Below are 19,822 nucleotides of genomic sequence, written 5' to 3'. Positions count from 1 at the left end.
TGGGGGTGTCTTTGGGTCTAAAATGAGTCTCTTGCAGACAGCATATTGATGGGTCTTGTTTTTTAATCCAATCTGATAGCCTGTGTCTTTTGATTGGGGCATTTAGCCCATTTACATTCAGGGTAACTATTGAAAGGTATGAATTTAGTGTCATTGTATTACCTGTAAGGTGACTGTTAACTGTCTGTTGTCTGTGTTCGTTTCTGCTCTTTGCTGCTTTTAGGTTCTCTCTTTGCTTAGAGGACCCCTCTCAGTATTTCTTGGAGGGCTGGTTTCGTGTTTGCAAATTCCTTTAGTTTTTGTTTGTTCTGGAAGCTTTTTATCTCTCCTTCTATTTTCAATGATAGCCTAGCTGGATATAGTATTCTTGGCTGCATATTTTTCTCGTTTAGTGCTCTGAAGATATCTTGCCAGTCCTTTCTGGCCTGCCAGGTCTCTGTGGATAGGTCTGTTGCCAATCTAATGTTTCTACCATGGTAGGTTACATATCTCTTCTCCCGAGCTGCTTTCAGGATTTTCTCTTTGTCTCTGAGACTCGTAAGTTTTACTATTAGATGTCGGGGTGTTGACCTATTATTATTGATTTTGAGAGGGGTTCTCTGTGCCTCCTGGATTTTAATGCCTGTTTCCTTCCTCACATTAGGGAAGTTCTCTGCTATAATTTGCTCCAATATACCTTCTGCCCCTCTCTCTCTCTCTTCTTCTTCTGGGATCCCAATTATTCTAATGTTGTTTCGTCTTATCATATCACTTATCTCTCGAATTCTGCCCTCGTGATCCTGTAGTTGTTTCTCTTTTTCTCAGCCTCTTTATTTTCCATCATTTGGTCTTCTATATCGCTGATTCTCTCTTCTGCCTCATTTATCCTAGCATGTAGTGCCCCCATTTTTGATTGCACCTCATCAATAGCCTTTTTGATTTCGATTTGGTTAGATTTTAGTTCTTTTATTTCTCCAGAAAGGGTTTCTCTAATAACTTCCACGCTTTTTTCAAGCCCAGCTAGTATCTTTAAAGTCATGATTCTGAACTCTAGGTCCGACATCGTACTAATGTCCGTATTGAGTAGGTCCCTGGCTGACGGTACTACCTCTTGTTCTTTTTGCTGAGGTGATTTCTTTCGTCTTGTCATTTTGTCCAGAGGAGAATAGATGAATGAGAGAACAAAAGGCTAACAGGTTTACAACGTCCCCAGCAAATATACTGTATACAAATCAGAAAAGACCTGAAACCAGGGGAAAAGAAAGGGAAAGAAAGAAAAAAGAAAGAGAAAAAGAAAAAAAAAAGAAAAAAAAGATAAAAACAAAAACAAAACAATACAAAAAAGGCAGAATATGATCAAATATGATCAGGCTAGTGCATAGATCAGTGCCACACACTAGATTTTGGGCATATTTTGGTCTGTTAGATAAAAGTGCCTCCTAAAATTTTAAAGGAAGAAAGACATATATGTACAAAATAAGGGTTGATACAATGAAGGGATGGAAGATGACTGTAAAGATGAAAATTATAAAAGATTTTATAAAAGGACTTGGTAAGATAAGTTGTTTGAAAAAAGAAAGAAGATTTAAGAGAAGAAAAAAGGAAAAAGGGAGAGAATGTGATCAGGCAGCAGACTAGAACAAAGCCATACACTAGTGATTTAGGGTATATTTTGATCTGTTAGAAGAAACTGTACCTCAAAATTTTAAAGAGAGAACAACTTATATATATATGCCAAAAATAAGGGTAACTACTATGAAGGGATAAAATATGACTCTAAAAATGAAAAATAAAAAATGTTTTTTTTTTAAAAAAGGGATTTATAAGATGTTGGTTGAAAAAGGGAAAAAGAAAAATACAAAAAAACAGTCAACAAAAATTAACTTTGATGAAATAATGAATCATGGTAAAAAAAAAAAAAAAGCCATGAATCTATGTGCAGTATTCCCCTACCGCTGGAGTTCTCCTATTCTCCTTGATCGATCAACTTGGTCTTGGCTTGCTGGCTGTTTGTGCTCATCTTCTGGGGGAGGGGCCTGTTGCTGTGGTTTCCAAATGTCTTTGCCGGAGGCGGAATTGCCCCGCCCTTGTCGGTCCGGGCTAAGGAAGCTGCTCCGGTTTGCTCTCAGGAGCTTTTGTTCCCTGCAAGCTCTTGGTACAGCTTTGGAGGACCAGAGTGAAAATGGTGGCCTCCCAATCTCCACTCGGAGGAGCTGAGAACTCAGGGCCCCGCTCCTCAGTGCGCCCCCAGAGAAAAGCAGTCACTTCCGTGTCCCCGGTCTCCGGCCGCACTCCGTGCTCACCCGGCCTGTGATCGAGCGCCGCTATCTCTGGCACCCGACCCCGCTCGGAGTCTCCAAACCCAGCAGATCCCTGCAGTGCGTTCCCGCACCGCTCCTCCCCGGGAAGGAAGGGGAGTCTCCCCGGATCTGCTGCTTGTTGGGTCCCTGCTGGGGGAGCCGTGCCCCGACTGGGCCGCAGATCACAGTTTATGGCAACCCCGAGCTGAAAGCCCGCGACTCTGCTCCGTATCTGCAGCCGGCTTTCCTGCTCTGATACCTGGGAGCTCTGGCGCACTCAGGCACCCCCGGTCTCTCTGTGACCCCAAGGGTCCTGAGACCACACTGTCCCGGGAGGATTCCACCCCCCGCTTAGCCACTGCAGCGACGTCCCTCCGCCGAGCCAACTTCTAAAAGGTCCGATTTTGTGCTCCGCAGCTCTGTCACTTGCCAGAAGCGGCCGGCGGAGGCCCCTCCCCCGCCGTCTATCCTCCCGAATATCGCCTCGGATTCACTTCTCCGCAAGCCCTACCTTCCAGTAAGTGGTCGCTTCTCTGTTCAGAGAGTTGTTGCTACTCTCCTGTTCGATCTCCTGTTGAGTTCGTAGGTGTTCAGAATGGTTTGATCCCTATTCAGCTGAATTCCTGAGACCAGACGAAATCTAGGTCTCCTACTCCTCCGCCATCTTGCTCCGCCCCCTTGTTATCTTTTTTAATTGATTTGTAGAAAAAGTCAATGTAGACACAAATGATTTTGGAAAAAACATTACACTCAAAGCAATTAACTGGCATTTTTCATGACAGCTTGTGTATCGTATCATTAGTTCAACTTGAGTAGATAAGTCATAAATGACTCCTGAATTAGTAATAAAAGACATAGTAGTCATAGTAATCTAAACATAAGAATTATGATCCCACTAAAGTAGATCCCCCACCCTTCGTCTGATATTTTATCGGTAAGGGAGAAATGCTAAAACCAAGCAAATTTTCTTTTATTTTATGAATTTCTTAGATACTATTTATAATTTGTATTTCCCCATGATAGTGTCTGACTTGGAGATTTTATTTCCCATACTTGTAAGAAAACTGAAAGTAATTTGGCCCAAGAAATAAATAACATTACTTTTCTTTAGGGAGTGGAGGGCGATGGGTAGGCTGAGGGACAGGAGTAGCAGAAAAACTTTGAATTGTGTACTATATACCTTTTGAATTATGAGCCATGTGAATACATATATATAAAACATATTTTTAGAAAATAAATAGAAATTTAAAAATTAATTTTTCAAAAGCATGTGTTTGGGAGTTTGTATACTAGAACATGAATCCAGTAAGATTTGCAGATTTCTAATTCAGCTTGAGGCAGAGGTTCCTAACTATGGATCACTGGTCCCCTGGGGCAGGATTTTTAACCTTTTTTTTCTATATATCTATTTGATGATCTGCAGAAGCCTGTGTTCTTGGGATAATGTTTTTAAATGTATAATAATTTAAAATATATCGTAAAAGGAAATTATATTGAAATACAGTTTTCAAAATACTTTTTAAAAAAGATTAGTGATAGAGCAATAAACCTGCTTCTGTTAACACGTTAAATAACAAGATACAGTGGTAGGTACAATAACAATTATAACTTCAAGGTAGTGATGAGAATAAATGATATTTTGAGATATCTACAACCAATATGTGATATATCATTTTATTATCCATCCAAGTTTGGCCCTCCTCCGAACTCAATCCATTCTCCTCACAGACCTGTGCCCTGAAGGGATGATTCCCAAATTGAAATCACGTGCACACCTTTGCAGATATTCAAGAAAGTGCAGTTTTCTAGGGAAAAGGTCCATAGCTTTTATGAAATTCTCAGAAGGCTCTTGTCTCAAAAGATTGAGATTGAGTCACAAATTAAGGGGTGGGGGTGGAGAAAGACATTTATTTATTATTAGTATAAAGACATTATTATTTATTATTAAGTTGTACTTATCCTCATCAGTGATTATAAATGAATAATTTGTTTTAAATAAAGGTAGTATGTTTGCATATTGATACCTGTCACTTACTCATTCAACAAATATTTATGCGTTGGGGCACGCAGTTGCTAACAGTGCGCGCATCACGGGGCTGCCATAACGGTTCGGCTTCCACTTGCGCGCAGCGGGAGATCCCCGAGGAGCCTGCGCCCACCCCAGCGCAACCGGAGGCCCCGGCTCCGCCTGCAGAGCGCCCCGAGGAGGCTGGGCCCACCCCAGCGCAGCCGAAGGCCCCAGCTCCGCCAGCAGAGCGCCCCGAGGAGGCTCGGCCCACCGCAGTCCAGCCGGAGGCCCCGGCTCAGCCAGTAGAGCGCCCCGAGGAGGCTGCGCCCACCGCAGTCCAGCTAGAGGCCCTGACCTGGTTCGCTGCGCCCCAGAGCCTCCGCGTGTCATGTCCCGACTGCGCCTCTGGGTCCTGCTGCTCCTCCTCACGTGGCAATCATTGTGTCTGCTGGTCCAGGCAGCTCAGCCTCCCGAGTGGGCCCTGGACCCTGCCCAGCTGACCGCCGACCTCCTGGGGCCCACTGAGCCCTGGTCTTCGCACTCCTCTAAATTCCCGCCCGAATCGCCCCAGGTACTTACACCCCCAGCAGAGCCGGGGGTCTTTCATTACTTGGGGTCCTCAGCTCCAGCCCAGATGTGGGCGCTGCCTAAGGAGTTGACTGAAACTTTGGTTCCGTTTCCCGACACGATATAGTTGGTGAGCTGCCCCCAGAGGCAGATCAGGATCTGAATGACAAGCTAACCCAGCTTTTTGAAGGGTTCCCAGAGGTGGTTCCAAGGCTAGGTTGGGATCAGAATCAGACCATAGCTCCGCCTCCTCCACTCCAAAGTAAGATTAAAACTGTAGGTCTAGATCAGGCTGAAGATCACCAATCATTTGAAATACTTGCTCCGCCTCTGGATAGTCACAGTTCAAAGCCAACAAAGTTCACTGTTTCACGCCCAAACCTGGAGAAAGATCTAGCTCAGCATCAAAGGCTTGCCAAAGTTGTTGGAACTCCAAACCAATTTACAAATAAAGACCACCTAGAACAAGAGTTGCAGGATGATTATTCAGATTCCAGTATGGATATCCTATATCCTGAGGAGAACCTACCAATGGATTTCCCAGGGGGATCAGATCAACCTCCAAAGCTCCCTGAGGAGGTTGAAATTCCTCCACTCCGGCAGAAGACCCCAAATCATCTAGAGTTGCCTGAGGAAGCTGAATCTTTTTTGTCTCAGGTGGAGTCAAAGGCCCAACATCCAGAGCGCCCTGAAGAGATAGAAACATCTCCAATTCAACAGGGGTCTCCATCTCTGCCTCCAGAGATCCTTAAGGAAGCTGTAAACCCACAGGAGGCCCCAGCTGAGCCTTCAAGTACCGTTGAAGAGATCAAACCTTCAGTCCAACAGGAAGCCTCCGATCACCCTACACAGGCCCCTGAGGAAGTAGAACCTTTGACCCCTCAGGAGGCCCAAGCTCAACCTCCAGAGCCATCTAAGGAGACGGTACCTCAACCAACAGCACATGAGGGGAATGTGCCATCTCTAAGTAAGAATGAAGCTCAGTGGCCAAACTTCTCCAACGTCACTGTTAAACCTGTGGATCTGGTACTTACTGTAACTCTAACTCAGCCTCCAGAGCGCACCGAGGAGGCTCAGGCTTCTCCAACCCAGCAGGAGGCCCCAGCTCAGCCTGTAGAGCGCCCCGAGGATGCTGTGCCTACACCAGTCCAGCTAGAGGCCCCAGTTGAGCCACTAGATCTCCCCGAGGAGGCTGGGCCCACTGCAGTCCAGCTGGAGGTGCCGGCTTGGCCAGCAGAGCTCCCCGAGGAGGCTGGGCCCATCCCAGCCAAGCCGGAGGTCCCGGCTCAGCCTGCAGAGCGCCCTGAGGCTGCTGGGCCCACCCCAGCCCTGCCGGAGGCCCCGGCTCCTGCTGCAGAGCGCCCCGAGGAGCCTGGGCCCAACCCAGTGCAGCCGGAGGCCCCGGCTCCGCCAGCAGAGCGCCCCGAGTAGCCTGGGCCCAATGCAGCGCAGCCGGAGGCCCCGGCTCCGCCTGCAGAGCGCCCCGAGGAGCCTGGACACACCCCAGCGCAGCCGGAGGCCCCGGCTCAGCCAGCGGAGCGCCCCGAGGAGGCTGGGCCCACCCCAGCCCAGCCAGAAACCCTGGCTCAGCGTGTAGAGCGCCCCGAGGAGGCTGGACCTAGTCCAGTCCAGCAGGAGGCCCCAACTCTAGTTCCATAGTTTCCTATGGAGTATCTACTTCAACCTTCAGTAAGTGATGAGGTGATAAGTCAACCTATCAGCCACTATCTAACTTATTTAAGGTTTTCCAGTGTTACACATAAATCTGCGGATGTGGAACTTACCATAACTCCAGAGCCGGCTAAGGAGGTTGAATCTTCTACAGCCCAGCAGGAGGCTCCACCTCAGCCTCCTGAGCAGACTGAGGAAGCAGAGCCTTCTCCAACCCAGCGAGAGACCTCAGCTAAGCCTCCAGAGGCGGTTGAGCCTTCAAGTGAGCAGCAACCAGCTCAGCCTTCTCAGTCTCCTGGGCGGCTTGAACCTTTTCTAACTCAGCAGGAGACCCCAGCTCAGTCTTCAGAGCCTCCTGAGGAAGCTAAGCCTCCAAGCGTACAGGAACCACCAGCTCTGCTTTCTGAGCCTAGTGAGGAATGTGAACTTTCTCTGACTCAGCAGGAGATCCCAGCTCAGCCCCCAGAGAATCCTGAAGAGGCAGAACATTCTCTAGCTCAGCAGGAGCCCCCAGCTCCGCTGCCAGAGCCTTTTGGAGAAGCTGAATCTTCCTCAACCCAGGAGGAGACCTCAGCTCAGGCTGCAGAGCTCCCTAATGAGGCAGAATCTTCAACCCAGCAAGAGACCCCAGCTCAGTCTCCAGGAGAGATAGAATCTTCAGCAACCCTGCAAGAACAACCAGCTCAGCCTCCAGAGCTGCCTTCTGGGGAGGTGGAACCTTCTCCAACCCAGCAGGAGCACCCAGCTCAACCTCTAGGGCATCATGAGGTGACCGTTTCGCCTCCAGGTCACCATCATGTTCAATATTTAAACCTGCCCAATGTCAGTGTTAAACCTGCAGATGTGCAGTTTACTATAACACCAGAACCCATTACAGAGGTGGGACCTTTGCCAGTTCAGGATGAGGCTGCAGCTCAGCCCTCTGTGCCCCTTAAAGTGGAACCATTTGCAATGCAGCATGAAGCCCCAACTCGGCCTCTACAGTCCCCTGAGGAAGCTGAACCTTTGCCAGTTCAACAGGAGACTCCAACTGAATCCCCAGAATCTACCACACAGGAGAAACCTCCAACACAGCAGGAAACCCCAGTTCAGCATCCCGAGGGTCCTGGAGAAGTTAACCCTCCCACAACCCAACAGGAGGCCCTGGCTCAGCAATCACAGAGCCCCGAGGGTGAACCATATTCCACCCAGGAGGAGGCCCTGGCCAAACCTCCAGAGACCCAGGAAGAGGGTGAACCTTTTCCACCCCAGCAGGAGGCCCCAGCTGAGCTTCCACAGACCCCTGTAGAGGCCGAACCTTCCTCAATACAGGAGGAGAGCCAGGGGCATCATCCACAGACTCCTGAGAAAGTTAAACCTTCAACCCAGCAGGAGACCCCAGTCCAGCATCCACAAGCCCCCGAGGAAGGAAAACTGTCTCCATCCCAGGAGGAGGCTCCAGCCCAATTTCCACAGACCCCTGAGAAGGGTGAATCTTCAACCCAGGACGAGAGCCAGGGTGGGGATCCACAGACATCTGAGCAGGTTGCACCTTCTCCAACCCAACAAGAAGCCCCAGCTGAGCACCTGCAGACCCCTGAGGGGATCAAACCTTCTACAACCCAGGAGGAGTCCCCAGTTCAGCACCCTCAGGTCCCAGAGGAGGGTGAGCCTTTTCCAACCCAACCGGAGACCCCAACGGAGTATCCAGAGTCTCTTGAGGGGATTGAACGTTCTCCAGGCCATTCAGAGACCACAGTTCAGCATCCAAATCCCCTTGGGGAGGTTAAACCTGCAACCCATCAGGAGGCCCCAAGTCAGCATCTACAGACCTCTGAGGAAGTTAACCCTTCTGCCATCCAGCAGGAAGCCATAGCTCAGCATCCAGAGCCTTCCGGTGAGGTTGAACCTCCTCCAACCCAACAGGAGGAGGTCCCAGCTTACTCTCCAGAGCATCATGTGGTAACAGTTTCTCCTCTAGGTAGGAGTCAAGCTCAGCTTCTGCTGTTGCCCAGTGTCACTGTTAAACCTGTGGATCTGGCACTAACCATAACTCCAGGGTCCACTAATGAGGTTGAAACTTTTCTACCCCAACAAGAGGCCTCAGCTCAGTCTGCGGTGTTCCCTGAGCAGTTGGAACCTTCTCCAATCCAGCAGGAGGCCCGAGATCATCCAGCACCCCCTGAAAATGTTGAACCTTCTCCAATCCAGCAGGAAGTCCCAACTCAGCCTGAAGCTCTTCCTGAGGAAATTGAACCATCTCCAATCCAGCGGGAGGTCCCAGATCAGCCTCCAGCACCCCCTGAAAATTTTGAACCTTTTCCAGTGCAGCAGGGTGTCCCAATTCAGCCTGAAGATCTTCCTGAGGAAATTGAACTTCCTCCAAGCCAGCAGTGGAGCTCAGCTCTGTGTCAAGTGTCTGTTGTGGGTGTAGAACCTTCTCTAGGTCCAGCACGCGGTCCCAGCTCAGCGTCCAAAGCCCAGTGAGGGGATCGGGCCTTCTCCAGTTCAGTATGAGCACCCAGCTCAGTCTCCAGAGTCCTCTACAGATATTGTATCTCAGGCTCCAGTACATCATGAGGTGACATTCTCACCTCTAGGTCCCGGTCAAGCTCAGCATCCAATGTTGCCCAGTACCACAGTTCAACCTATAGTTCTGGAGGCTTCCATAACTCCAGTGCCAACTAAGGTTGAACATTCTCCAGTGCAACAGGAGATCCCTGCTCAGGCTCCAGTTCCCCCTGAGCAGATTGAATTTTCTTCAATCCAGTTCAAGCCTCTTTCCCACTCTCCAGAGATCCCCAAAAATGAATCTCTTCCAGGCCAACAGGAGCTCATAGCTCAGACTCCAGACCCTCCTAACGAGGTAGAACCTGCTTCAGGCCAACAGGAGGTCCTAGCTGAGCCATCAGAGCCCCCTAAGGAGATTGAACCATCTGCAAATGAACATGCAGTCTCAGCTCATCCTCCAAAGCCCACTGAGAAGGTCAAACCTCCACCCCAGCAGGAGGCTCCAGCTCAGTCTTCTGTCCTCCAGCAGGCCCTAGCTACATCTCCTGAGCCCCCCAAGGAGGTAGAACTTTTTCCCACACAGCCAGATTCCCCATCTCAGCCTCCAGAGCCCCCTGAGAAGGTAGAACCATACCCACTCCAGCAGGAAGCCCCTGCTCAGCCTTTAGAGCCCCCTAATGAGGCAGAATCTTCAACCCAGCAGGAGGCTCTAGCTCAGTCTCCAGTTCACCAACAGGCCCCAGCTAAATCTCCTGGGCCCCTTAAGGAGTTAGAACTTTCTCCAACCCAGCAGGAGGCCCCAGCTCAGTCCCCTGTCCCCCAGCAGGCCCCAGCTATATCTCCTGAGCCCCCTAAGGAGGTGGAATCTTCTCCCACACAGCCAGAGGCCCCAGCTCAGCCTTCAGAGCCCCCTGAGAAGGTAGAACCATCTCTAGCCCAGCAGGAAGCCCCAGCTCAGCCTCTAGAACTCCCTGACAAAGTGGAACCTTTTCCAGCCTCTCAAGAGACCCATTCTCAGCTTCCACAGTCTCCTGAGAAGGTAGAATCCTCTCCAGTCCTGCAAGAAGCCCCATCTCTACCTCTAGAGCCCCTTAAGGAGGTAGAACCTTCTCCAACCCAGCAGGAGGCTCTAGCTCAGCCTCCAGAACCACCTAAGGAGGTTGTAGCACAACCTCCAGTCCATAATGAGGTGACAGTTCCACCTCTAGGACAAGCGCAAGCTCAGCATTCAAACTTGCCCAGTGCCACTGTTAAACCTGTTGATCTGGAGCTTACTGTAACTCCAGAACCTACTACAGAGGCTGAGCCTTCCAAGGCCCTGCAGCAGACTCTATCTCTTCCAGAGGACCCCGAGGTGACACTTCCACATCCAGAGCACGTTCAGGCTCAGCAAGAGCATTTGACTGAAGTCACAGCTCAACCTTTAGACCTGGAGCTTACCGTAACTCCAGAACCCACTACAGAGTTTGAACATTCTACAGCCCTGAAGAAAACTACAGCTCCTCCAAAGGACCTCGAAGTGACATTTGCACACCTAGAGCAGGTTCAGACTCAGCATCCAACTTTGGCTGAAGTCACAGTTCAACCTTTGGACCTGGGGCTTACCATGACTCCAGAATTCACTAAGGACACTGAACTTTCTCTACCTAGGCGGGGGACCCCAATTCAGCCTCCAGAGCCACCTAAGCAGGTTGTTGTAGCTCAATCTCCAGTATATCAGGAGGAGATTGTTCAGACACCAGGTCAAGATCAAGCTCAGCATCCATCATCACCCAATGTAACAGTTCAACCTTTGGACCTGGAGCTTACTGTAAGTCCAGAACCCACTAAAGAAGTTGAACAGTTTACAACGCTGAAAAAGACTACATCTCCTCCAAAAGACCTTGAGGTGACACTTGCACTTTCAGAGCAGGTTCAGTCTCACCATCCAACCTTAAATAAAGTCACAGTTAAACCTTTGGACCTGGAACTTACCATGACTCCAGAATCTGCTGCCGAGGTTGAACCTTCTCCAGCCATGCATGAGATCCCAGATCAGCATCCAGAGCCGACTAAGGAACTTGTATCCCAACCTCACATATATCAAGAGGCAGCAGTTCCAACACCACATCAGGATCAAGCTCAGCATTGGTGGTCACCAAATGTGACAGTTCAACCTTTGGATCTGGAGCTTACCATAACTCCAGAATCTACTACAGAGGTTAAACAGTCTACAACCCTGCAGCAGACTACAATTCCTCCAAAGGACCTTGAGGTGACATTTCCACAGTCAGAGCAGGTTCAGGTTCAGCATCCAACCTTAAATAAAGTCACGGTTAAACCTTTGGACCTGGGGCTTACCATCACTCCAGAACCTACTACAGAGACTGAAACTTCTCCAACCATGCAAGAGACCCCAGCTCAGCCTCCAGAGCCACCTAAGGAGGTTGTAGTTCAATATCCATTTCATCAGGAGGTGACAGCTCCACCTCCAAGTAAGGATCAAGGTTAGCATCCAGCATCACCCAGCACCACATTGCATCCTGTGGACTTGGGGCTTACCATTACTCCAAAACCGATTACAGGGGCTGCACGTTCTACAACCATGAAGAAGACTATAGCTCCTCCTCCAAAGGACCTTGAGGTGACACTTGCCCATCCAGAACAGGCTCAGAGTCAACATCCAAACCTGACTAAAGTCACGGTTCCACCTATGGACCTGGAAATTACTGTACGTCCGCAACCAGAGTCATCTGAGACAGTTTTTCCCCCAACGACCCAGCATTCAGTGCTGCATTTTGTAAAATATACCCCAGAAAAGTCATACGCAACTTTAACTGAGCAACCAGAAGAGAATGCTACCACGAACATCAACATATGTGAGCTCTGTATCTGCAAAGATGAGACGCTGTCGTGTACTGGTTTCAGCCCAAAGCAGAGGCTCCACAGAGTGCCTGTGCCAGAGCCCAGCACCTACAATGGCACCTTCACCATCTTGTAAGAATTGCCTTTCCTCATTTGTTCTCTGCCTCCTGCTTGCCATGGCAGCCTTTTCTTCGAGGTCTTCCTGGGCCTTCCTCATCTCCCCAACCCATGTTGACTTTCTGTTTTTACCTTTTCTCTGTCAACTGTCCCTTATCTTGGTTTTGCCAATTCAGCAGGGGTCTCCATCTCCACCTCCAGAGATCCTTAAGGAAGCTGTAAACCCACAGGAGGCCCCAGCTGAGCCTTCAAGTACCGTTGAAGAGATCAAACCTTCAGTCCAACAGGAAGCCTCCGATCACCCTACACAGGCCCCTGAGGAAGTAGAACCTTTGACCCCTCAGGAGGCCCAAGCTCAACCTCCAGAGCCATCTAAGGAGACGGTACCTCAACCAACAGCACATGAGGGGAATGTGCCATCTCTAAGTAAGAATGAAGCTCAGTGGCCAAACTTCTCCAACGTCACTGTTAAACCTGTGGATCTGGTACTTACTGTAACTCTAACTCAGCCTCCAGAGCGCACCGAGGAGGCTCAGGCTTCTCCAACCCAGCAGGAGGCCCCAGCTCAGCCTGTAGAGCGCCCCGAGGATGCTGTGCCTACACCAGTCCAGCTAGAGGCCCCAGTTGAGCCACTAGATCTCCCCGAGGAGGCTGGGCCCACTGCAGTCCAGCTGGAGGTGCCGGCTTGGCCAGCAGAGCTCCCCGAGGAGGCTGGGCCCATCCCAGCCAAGCCGGAGGTCCCGGCTCAGCCTGCAGAGCGCCCTGAGGCTGCTGGGCCCACCCCAGCCCTGCCGGAGGCCCCGGCTCCTGCTGCAGAGCGCCCCGAGGAGCCTGGGCCCAACCCAGTGCAGCCGGAGGCCCCGGCTCCGCCAGCAGAGCGCCCCGAGTAGCCTGGGCCCAATGCAGCGCAGCCGGAGGCCCCGGCTCCGCCTGCAGAGCGCCCCGAGGAGCCTGGACACACCCCAGCGCAGCCGGAGGCCCCGGCTCAGCCAGCGGAGCGCCCCGAGGAGGCTGGGCCCACCCCAGCCCAGCCAGAAACCCTGGCTCAGCGTGTAGAGCGCCCCGAGGAGGCTGGACCTAGTCCAGTCCAGCAGGAGGCCCCAACTCTAGTTCCATAGTTTCCTATGGAGTATCTACTTCAACCTTCAGTAAGTGATGAGGTGATAAGTCAACCTATCAGCCACTATCTAACTTATTTAAGGTTTTCCAGTGTTACACATAAATCTGCGGATGTGGAACTTACCATAACTCCAGAGCCGGCTAAGGAGGTTGAATCTTCTACAGCCCAGCAGGAGGCTCCACCTCAGCCTCCTGAGCAGACTGAGGAAGCAGAGCCTTCTCCAACCCAGCGAGAGACCTCAGCTAAGCCTCCAGAGGCGGTTGAGCCTTCAAGTGAGCAGCAACCAGCTCAGCCTTCTCAGTCTCCTGGGCGGCTTGAACCTTTTCTAACTCAGCAGGAGACCCCAGCTCAGTCTTCAGAGCCTCCTGAGGAAGCTAAGCCTCCAAGCGTACAGGAACCACCAGCTCTGCTTTCTGAGCCTAGTGAGGAATGTGAACTTTCTCTGACTCAGCAGGAGATCCCAGCTCAGCCCCCAGAGAATCCTGAAGAGGCAGAACATTCTCTAGCTCAGCAGGAGCCCCCAGCTCCGCTGCCAGAGCCTTTTGGAGAAGCTGAATCTTCCTCAACCCAGGAGGAGACCTCAGCTCAGGCTGCAGAGCTCCCTAATGAGGCAGAATCTTCAACCCAGCAAGAGACCCCAGCTCAGTCTCCAGGAGAGATAGAATCTTCAGCAACCCTGCAAGAACAACCAGCTCAGCCTCCAGAGCTGCCTTCTGGGGAGGTGGAACCTTCTCCAACCCAGCAGGAGCACCCAGCTCAACCTCTAGGGCATCATGAGGTGACCGTTTCGCCTCCAGGTCACCATCATGTTCAATATTTAAACCTGCCCAATGTCAGTGTTAAACCTGCAGATGTGCAGTTTACTATAACACCAGAACCCATTACAGAGGTGGGACCTTTGCCAGTTCAGGATGAGGCTGCAGCTCAGCCCTCTGTGCCCCTTAAAGTGGAACCATTTGCAATGCAGCATGAAGCCCCAACTCGGCCTCTACAGTCCCCTGAGGAAGCTGAACCTTTGCCAGTTCAACAGGAGACTCCAACTGAATCCCCAGAATCTACCACACAGGAGAAACCTCCAACACAGCAGGAAACCCCAGTTCAGCATCCCGAGGGTCCTGGAGAAGTTAACCCTCCCACAACCCAACAGGAGGCCCTGGCTCAGCAATCACAGAGCCCCGAGGGTGAACCATATTCCACCCAGGAGGAGGCCCTGGCCAAACCTCCAGAGACCCAGGAAGAGGGTGAACCTTTTCCACCCCAGCAGGAGGCCCCAGCTGAGCTTCCACAGACCCCTGTAGAGGCCGAACCTTCCTCAATACAGGAGGAGAGCCAGGGGCATCATCCACAGACTCCTGAGAAAGTTAAACCTTCAACCCAGCAGGAGACCCCAGTCCAGCATCCACAAGCCCCCGAGGAAGGAAAACTGTCTCCATCCCAGGAGGAGGCTCCAGCCCAATTTCCACAGACCCCTGAGAAGGGTGAATCTTCAACCCAGGACGAGAGCCAGGGTGGGGATCCACAGACATCTGAGCAGGTTGCACCTTCTCCAACCCAACAAGAAGCCCCAGCTGAGCACCTGCAGACCCCTGAGGGGATCAAACCTTCTACAACCCAGGAGGAGTCCCCAGTTCAGCACCCTCAGGTCCCAGAGGAGGGTGAGCCTTTTCCAACCCAACCGGAGACCCCAACGGAGTATCCAGAGTCTCTTGAGGGGATTGAACGTTCTCCAGGCCATTCAGAGGCCACAGTTCAGCATCCAAATCCCCTTGGGGAGGTTAAACCTGCAACCCATCAGGAGGCCCCAAGTCAGCATCTACAGACCTCTGAGGAAGTTAACCCTTCTGCCATCCAGCAGGAAGCCATAGCTCAGCATCCAGAGCCTTCCGGTGAGGTTGAACCTCCTCCAACCCAACAGGAGGAGGTCCCAGCTTACTCTCCAGAGCATCATGTGGTAACAGTTTCTCCTCTAGGTAGGAGTCAAGCTCAGCTTCTGCTGTTGCCCAGTGTCACTGTTAAACCTGTGGATCTGGCACTAACCATAACTCCAGGGTCCACTAATGAGGTTGAAACTTTTCTACCCCAACAAGAGGCCTCAGCTCAGTCTGCGGTGTTCCCTGAGCAGTTGGAACCTTCTCCAATCCAGCAGGAGGCCCGAGATCATCCAGCACCCCCTGAAAATGTTGAACCTTCTCCAATCCAGCAGGACGCCCGAGATCATCCAGCACCCCCTGAAAATGTTGAACCTTCTCCAATCCAGCAGGAAGTCCCAACTCAGCCTGAAGCTCTTCCTGAGGAAATTGAACCATCTCCAATCCAGCGGGAGGTCCCAGATCAGCCTCCAGCACCCCCTGAAAATTTTGAACCTTTTCCAGTGCAGCAGGGTGTCCCAATTCAGCCTGAAGATCTTCCTGAGGAAATTGAACTTCCTCCAAGCCAGCAGTGGAGCTCAGCTCTGTGTCAAGTGTCTGTTGTGGGTGTAGAACCTTCTCTAGGTCCAGCACGCGGTCCCAGCTCAGCGTCCAAAGCCCAGTGAGGGGATCGGGCCTTCTCCAGTTCAGTATGAGCACCCAGCTCAGTCTCCAGAGTCCTCTACAGATATTGTATCTCAGGCTCCAGTACATCATGAGGTGACATTCTCACCTCTAGGTCCCGGTCAAGCTCAGCATCCAATGTTGCCCAGTACCACAGTTCAACCTATAGTTCTGGAGGCTTCCATAACTCCAGTGCCAACTAAGGTTGAACATTCTCCAGTGCAACAGGAGATCCCTGCTCAGGCTCCAGTTCCCCCTGAGCAGATTGAATTTTCTTCAATCCAGTTCAAGCCTCTTTCCCACTCTCCAGAGATCCCCAAAAATGAATCTCTTCCAGGCCAACAGGAGCTCATAGCTCAGACTCCAGACCCTCCTAACGAGGTAGAACCTGCTTCCGGCCAACAGGAGGTCCTAGCTGAGCCATCAGAGCCCCCTAAGGAGATTGAACCATCTGCAAATGAACATGCAGTCTCAGCTCATCCTCCAAAGCCCACTGAGAAGGTCAAACCTCCACCCCAGCAGGAGGCTCCAGCTCAGTCTTCTGTCCTCCAGCAGGCCCTAGCTACATCTCCTGAGCCCCCCAAGGAGGTAGAACTTTTTCCCACACAGCCAGATTCCCCATCTCAGCCTCCAGAGCCCCCTGAGAAGGTAGAACCATACCCACTCCAGCAGGAAGCCCCTGCTCAGCCTTTAGAGCCCCCTAATGAGGCAGAATCTTCAACCCAGCAGGAGGCTCTAGCTCAGTCTCCAGTTCACCAACAGGCCCCAGCTAAATCTCCTGGGCCCCTTAAGGAGTTAGAACTTTCTCCAACCCAGCAGGAGGCCCCAGCTCAGTCCCCTGTCCCCCAGCAGGCCCCAGCTATATCTCCTGAGCCTCCTAAGGAGGTGGAATCTTCTCCCACACAGCCAGAGGCCCCAGCTCAGCCTTCAGAGCCCCCTGAGAAGGTAGAACCATCTCTAGCCCAGCAGGAAGCCCCAGCTCAGCCTCTAGAACTCCCTGACAAAGTGGAACCTTTTCCAGCCTCTCAAGAGACCCATTCTCAGCTTCCACAGTCTCCTGAGAAGGTAGAATCCTCTCCAGTCCTGCAAGAAGCCCCATCTCTACCTCTAGAGCCCCTTAAGGAGGTAGAACCTTCTCCAACCCAGCAGGAGGCTCTAGCTCAGCCTCCAGAACCACCTAAGGAGGTTGTAGCACAACCTCCAGTCCATAATGAGGTGACAGTTCCACCTCTAGGACAAGCGCAAGCTCAGCATTCAAACTTGCCCAGTGCCACTGTTAAACCTGTTGATCTGGAGCTTACTGTAACTCCAGAACCTACTACAGAGGCTGAGCCTTCCAAGGCCCTGCAGCAGACTCTATCTCTTCCAGAGGACCCCGAGGTGACACTTCCACATCCAGAGCACGTTCAGGCTCAGCAAGAGCATTTGACTGAAGTCACAGCTCAACCTTTAGACCTGGAGCTTACCGTAACTCCAGAACCCACTACAGAGTTTGAACATTCTACAGCCCTGAAGAAAACTACAGCTCCTCCAAAGGACCTCGAAGTGACATTTGCACACCTAGAGCAGGTTCAGACTCAGCATCCAACTTTGGCTGAAGTCACAGTTCAACCTTTGGACCTGGGGCTTACCATGACTCCAGAATTCACTAAGGACACTGAACTTTCTCTACCTAGGCGGGGGACCCCAATTCAGCCTCCAGAGCCACCTAAGCAGGTTGTTGTAGCTCAATCTCCAGTATATCAGGAGGAGATTGTTCAGACACCAGGTCAAGATCAAGCTCAGCATCCATCATCACCCAATGTAACAGTTCAACCTTTGGACCTGGAGCTTACTGTAAGTCCAGAACCCACTAAAGAAGTTGAACAGTTTACAACGCTGAAAAAGACTACATCTCCTCCAAAAGACCTTGAGGTGACACTTGCACTTTCAGAGCAGGTTCAGTCTCACCATCCAACCTTAAATAAAGTCACAGTTAAACCTTTGGACCTGGAACTTACCATGACTCCAGAATCTGCTGCCGAGGTTGAACCTTCTCCAGCCATGCATGAGATCCCAGATCAGCATCCAGAGCCGACTAAGGAACTTGTATCCCAACCTCACATATATCAAGAGGCAGCAGTTCCAACACCACATCAGGATCAAGCTCAGCATTGGTGGTCACCAAATGTGACAGTTCAACCTTTGGATCTGGAGCTTACCATAACTCCAGAATCTACTACAGAGGTTAAACAGTCTACAACCCTGCAGCAGACTACAATTCCTCCAAAGGACCTTGAGGTGACATTTCCACAGTCAGAGCAGGTTCAGGTTCAGCATCCAACCTTAAATAAAGTCACGGTTAAACCTTTGGACCTGGGGCTTACCATCACTCCAGAACCTACTACAGAGACTGAAACTTCTCCAACCATGCAAGAGACCCCAGCTCAGCCTCCAGAGCCACCTAAGGAGGTTGTAGTTCAATATCCATTTCATCAGGAGGTGACAGCTCCACCTCCAAGTAAGGATCAAGGTTAGCATCCAGCATCACCCAGCACCACATTGCATCCTGTGGACTTGGGGCTTACCATTACTCCAAAACCGATTACAGGGGCTGCACGTTCTACAACCATGAAGAAGACTATAGCTCCTCCTCCAAAGGACCTTGAGGTGACACTTGCCCATCCAGAACAGGTTCAGAGTCAACATCCAAACCGGACTGAAGTCACAGTTCTAGCTATGGACCTGGAAATTACTGTAACTGCAGGATCCGATATGGAGGTTCAACCTTCTCCAACCTTGCAAGAGATCCCAGCTCAGCCTCCAGAGCCACCTAAGGAGGTTGTAGTTCAATATCCATTCCATCAGGAGGTGACAGCTCCAACTCCGTGTAAGGATCAAGGTCAGCATCCAGCGTCACCCAGCACCACAGTTCATCATGTGAACTTGGGGCTTACCATTACTCCAGAACCTATTACAGAGCCTACACATTCTACAGCCACGAAGAAGACTATAGCTCCTCCTCCAAAGGACCTTGAGGTGACACTTGCCCATCCAGAACAGGCTCAGAGTCAACATCCAAACCTGACTAAAGTCACGGTTCCACCTATGGACCTGGAAATTACTGTACGTCCGCAACCAGAGTCATCTGAGACAGTTTTTCCCCCAACGACCCAGCATTCAGTGCTGCATTTTGTAAAATATACCCCAGAAAAGTCATACGCAACTTTAACTGAGCAACCAGAAGAGAATGCTACCACGAACATCAACATATGTGAGCTCTGTATCTGCAAAGATGAGACGCTGTCGTGTACTGGTTTCAGCCCAAAGCAGAGGCTCCACAGAGTGCCTGTGCCAGAGCCCAGCACCTACAATGGCACCTTCACCATCTTGTAAGAATTGCCTTTCCTCATTTGTTCTCTGCCTCCTGCTTGCCATGGCAGCCTTTTCTTCGAGGTCTTCCTGGGCCTTCCTCATCTCCCCAACCCATGTTGACTTTCTGTTTTTACCTTTTCTCTGTCAACTGTCCCTTATCTTGGTTTTGCCAATTCAGCAGGGGTCTCCATCTCCACCTCCAGAGATCCTTAAGGAAGCTGTAAACCCACAGGAGGCCCCAGCTGAGCCTTCAAGTACCGTTGAAGAGATCAAACCTTCAGTCCAACAGGAAGCCTCCGATCACCCTACACAGGCCCCTGAGGAAGTAGAACCTTTGACCCCTCAGGAGGCCCAAGCTCAACCTCCAGAGCCATCTAAGGAGACGGTACCTCAACCAACAGCACATGAGGGGAATGTGCCATCTCTAAGTAAGAATGAAGCTCAGTGGCCAAACTTCTCCAACGTCACTGTTAAACCTGTGGATCTGGTACTTACTGTAACTCTAACTCAGCCTCCAGAGCGCACCGAGGAGGCTCAGGCTTCTCCAACCCAGCAGGAGGCCCCAGCTCAGCCTGTAGAGCGCCCCGAGGATGCTGTGCCTACACCAGTCCAGCTAGAGGCCCCAGTTGAGCCACTAGATCTCCCCGAGGAGGCTGGGCCCACTGCAGTCCAGCTGGAGGTGCCGGCTTGGCCAGCAGAGCTCCCCGAGGAGGCTGGGCCCATCCCAGCCAAGCCGGAGGTCCCGGCTCAGCCTGCAGAGCGCCCTGAGGCTGCTGGGCCCACCCCAGCCCTGCCGGAGGCCCCGGCTCCTGCTGCAGAGCGCCCCGAGGAGCCTGGGCCC

At 51.4% G+C, this 19,822-nt stretch overlaps 5 protein-coding genes across 5 annotated transcripts; all 5 read left to right on the top strand.

Annotated features, from left to right (window-relative positions):
- The first annotated feature begins 5,352 nt into the window (after positions 1-5,352).
- On the top strand, positions 5,353-6,285 carry LOC148163444 (uncharacterized). Its single transcript, XM_088027099.1, has one exon. The coding sequence runs from the start codon at positions 5,353-5,355 to the stop codon at positions 6,283-6,285; it is 933 nt and encodes a 310-aa protein (XP_087883225.1).
- A 208-nt stretch (positions 6,286-6,493) lies between these two features.
- Positions 6,494-9,533, top strand: LOC148163443 (uncharacterized). Its single transcript, XM_088028227.1, has one exon. It carries the CDS (start codon positions 6,520-6,522, stop codon positions 8,989-8,991), a length of 2,472 nt encoding a protein of 823 aa, XP_087884353.1. The 5' UTR covers positions 6,494-6,519; the 3' UTR covers positions 8,992-9,533.
- On the top strand, positions 9,128-12,720 carry LOC148163442 (uncharacterized). Its single transcript, XM_088027098.1, has one exon. The coding sequence runs from the start codon at positions 9,128-9,130 to the stop codon at positions 11,504-11,506; it is 2,379 nt and encodes a 792-aa protein (XP_087883224.1). The 3' UTR covers positions 11,507-12,720.
- Positions 12,721-13,074: 354 nt separating this feature from the next.
- LOC148163441 (uncharacterized) lies at positions 13,075-15,629 on the top strand. The gene has a single exon (XM_088027097.1). The coding sequence runs from the start codon at positions 13,101-13,103 to the stop codon at positions 15,627-15,629; it is 2,529 nt and encodes an 842-aa protein (XP_087883223.1). The 5' UTR covers positions 13,075-13,100.
- Positions 15,630-15,765: 136 nt separating this feature from the next.
- LOC148163440 (uncharacterized) lies at positions 15,766-18,439 on the top strand. The gene is made up of 2 exons (XM_088027096.1): positions 15,766-16,275; positions 16,534-18,439. The coding sequence occupies exons 1-2, from the start codon at positions 15,766-15,768 to the stop codon at positions 18,142-18,144; spliced, it is 2,121 nt and encodes a 706-aa protein (XP_087883222.1). The 3' UTR covers positions 18,145-18,439.
- The last annotated feature ends 1,383 nt before the right edge of the window (positions 18,440-19,822 follow it).

The sequence above is a fragment of the Eumetopias jubatus genome, unplaced genomic scaffold, assembly GCF_037043125.1.
Source record: "Eumetopias jubatus isolate StellerSeaLion01/CBP00866 unplaced genomic scaffold, mEumJub1_p1.0 scaffold_10, whole genome shotgun sequence".
Classification (NCBI taxonomy): domain Eukaryota; kingdom Metazoa; phylum Chordata; class Mammalia; order Carnivora; family Otariidae; genus Eumetopias; species Eumetopias jubatus.
This window is presented reverse-complemented; position numbering and strand designations above follow the sequence as displayed.

Excerpts from the sequence above, each read along its gene's own strand:
- LOC148163443 (XM_088028227.1), top strand. The coding sequence starts at position 6,520 with ATGGAGTATCTACTTCAACCTTCAGTAAGTGATGAGGTGATAAGTCAA.
- LOC148163444 (XM_088027099.1), top strand. The coding sequence starts at position 5,353 with ATGGATATCCTATATCCTGAGGAGAACCTACCAATGGATTTCCCAGGG.
- LOC148163440 (XM_088027096.1), top strand. The coding sequence starts at position 15,766 with ATGTTGCCCAGTACCACAGTTCAACCTATAGTTCTGGAGGCTTCCATA. Across the intron at positions 16,276-16,533 it reads CTCCAGAGCCCCCTGAGAAG|CCAGAGGCCCCAGCTCAGCC; the intron begins GTAGAACCATAC and ends TCTCCCACACAG.
- LOC148163441 (XM_088027097.1), top strand. The coding sequence starts at position 13,101 with ATGGAGTATCTACTTCAACCTTCAGTAAGTGATGAGGTGATAAGTCAA.
- LOC148163442 (XM_088027098.1), top strand. The coding sequence starts at position 9,128 with ATGTTGCCCAGTACCACAGTTCAACCTATAGTTCTGGAGGCTTCCATA.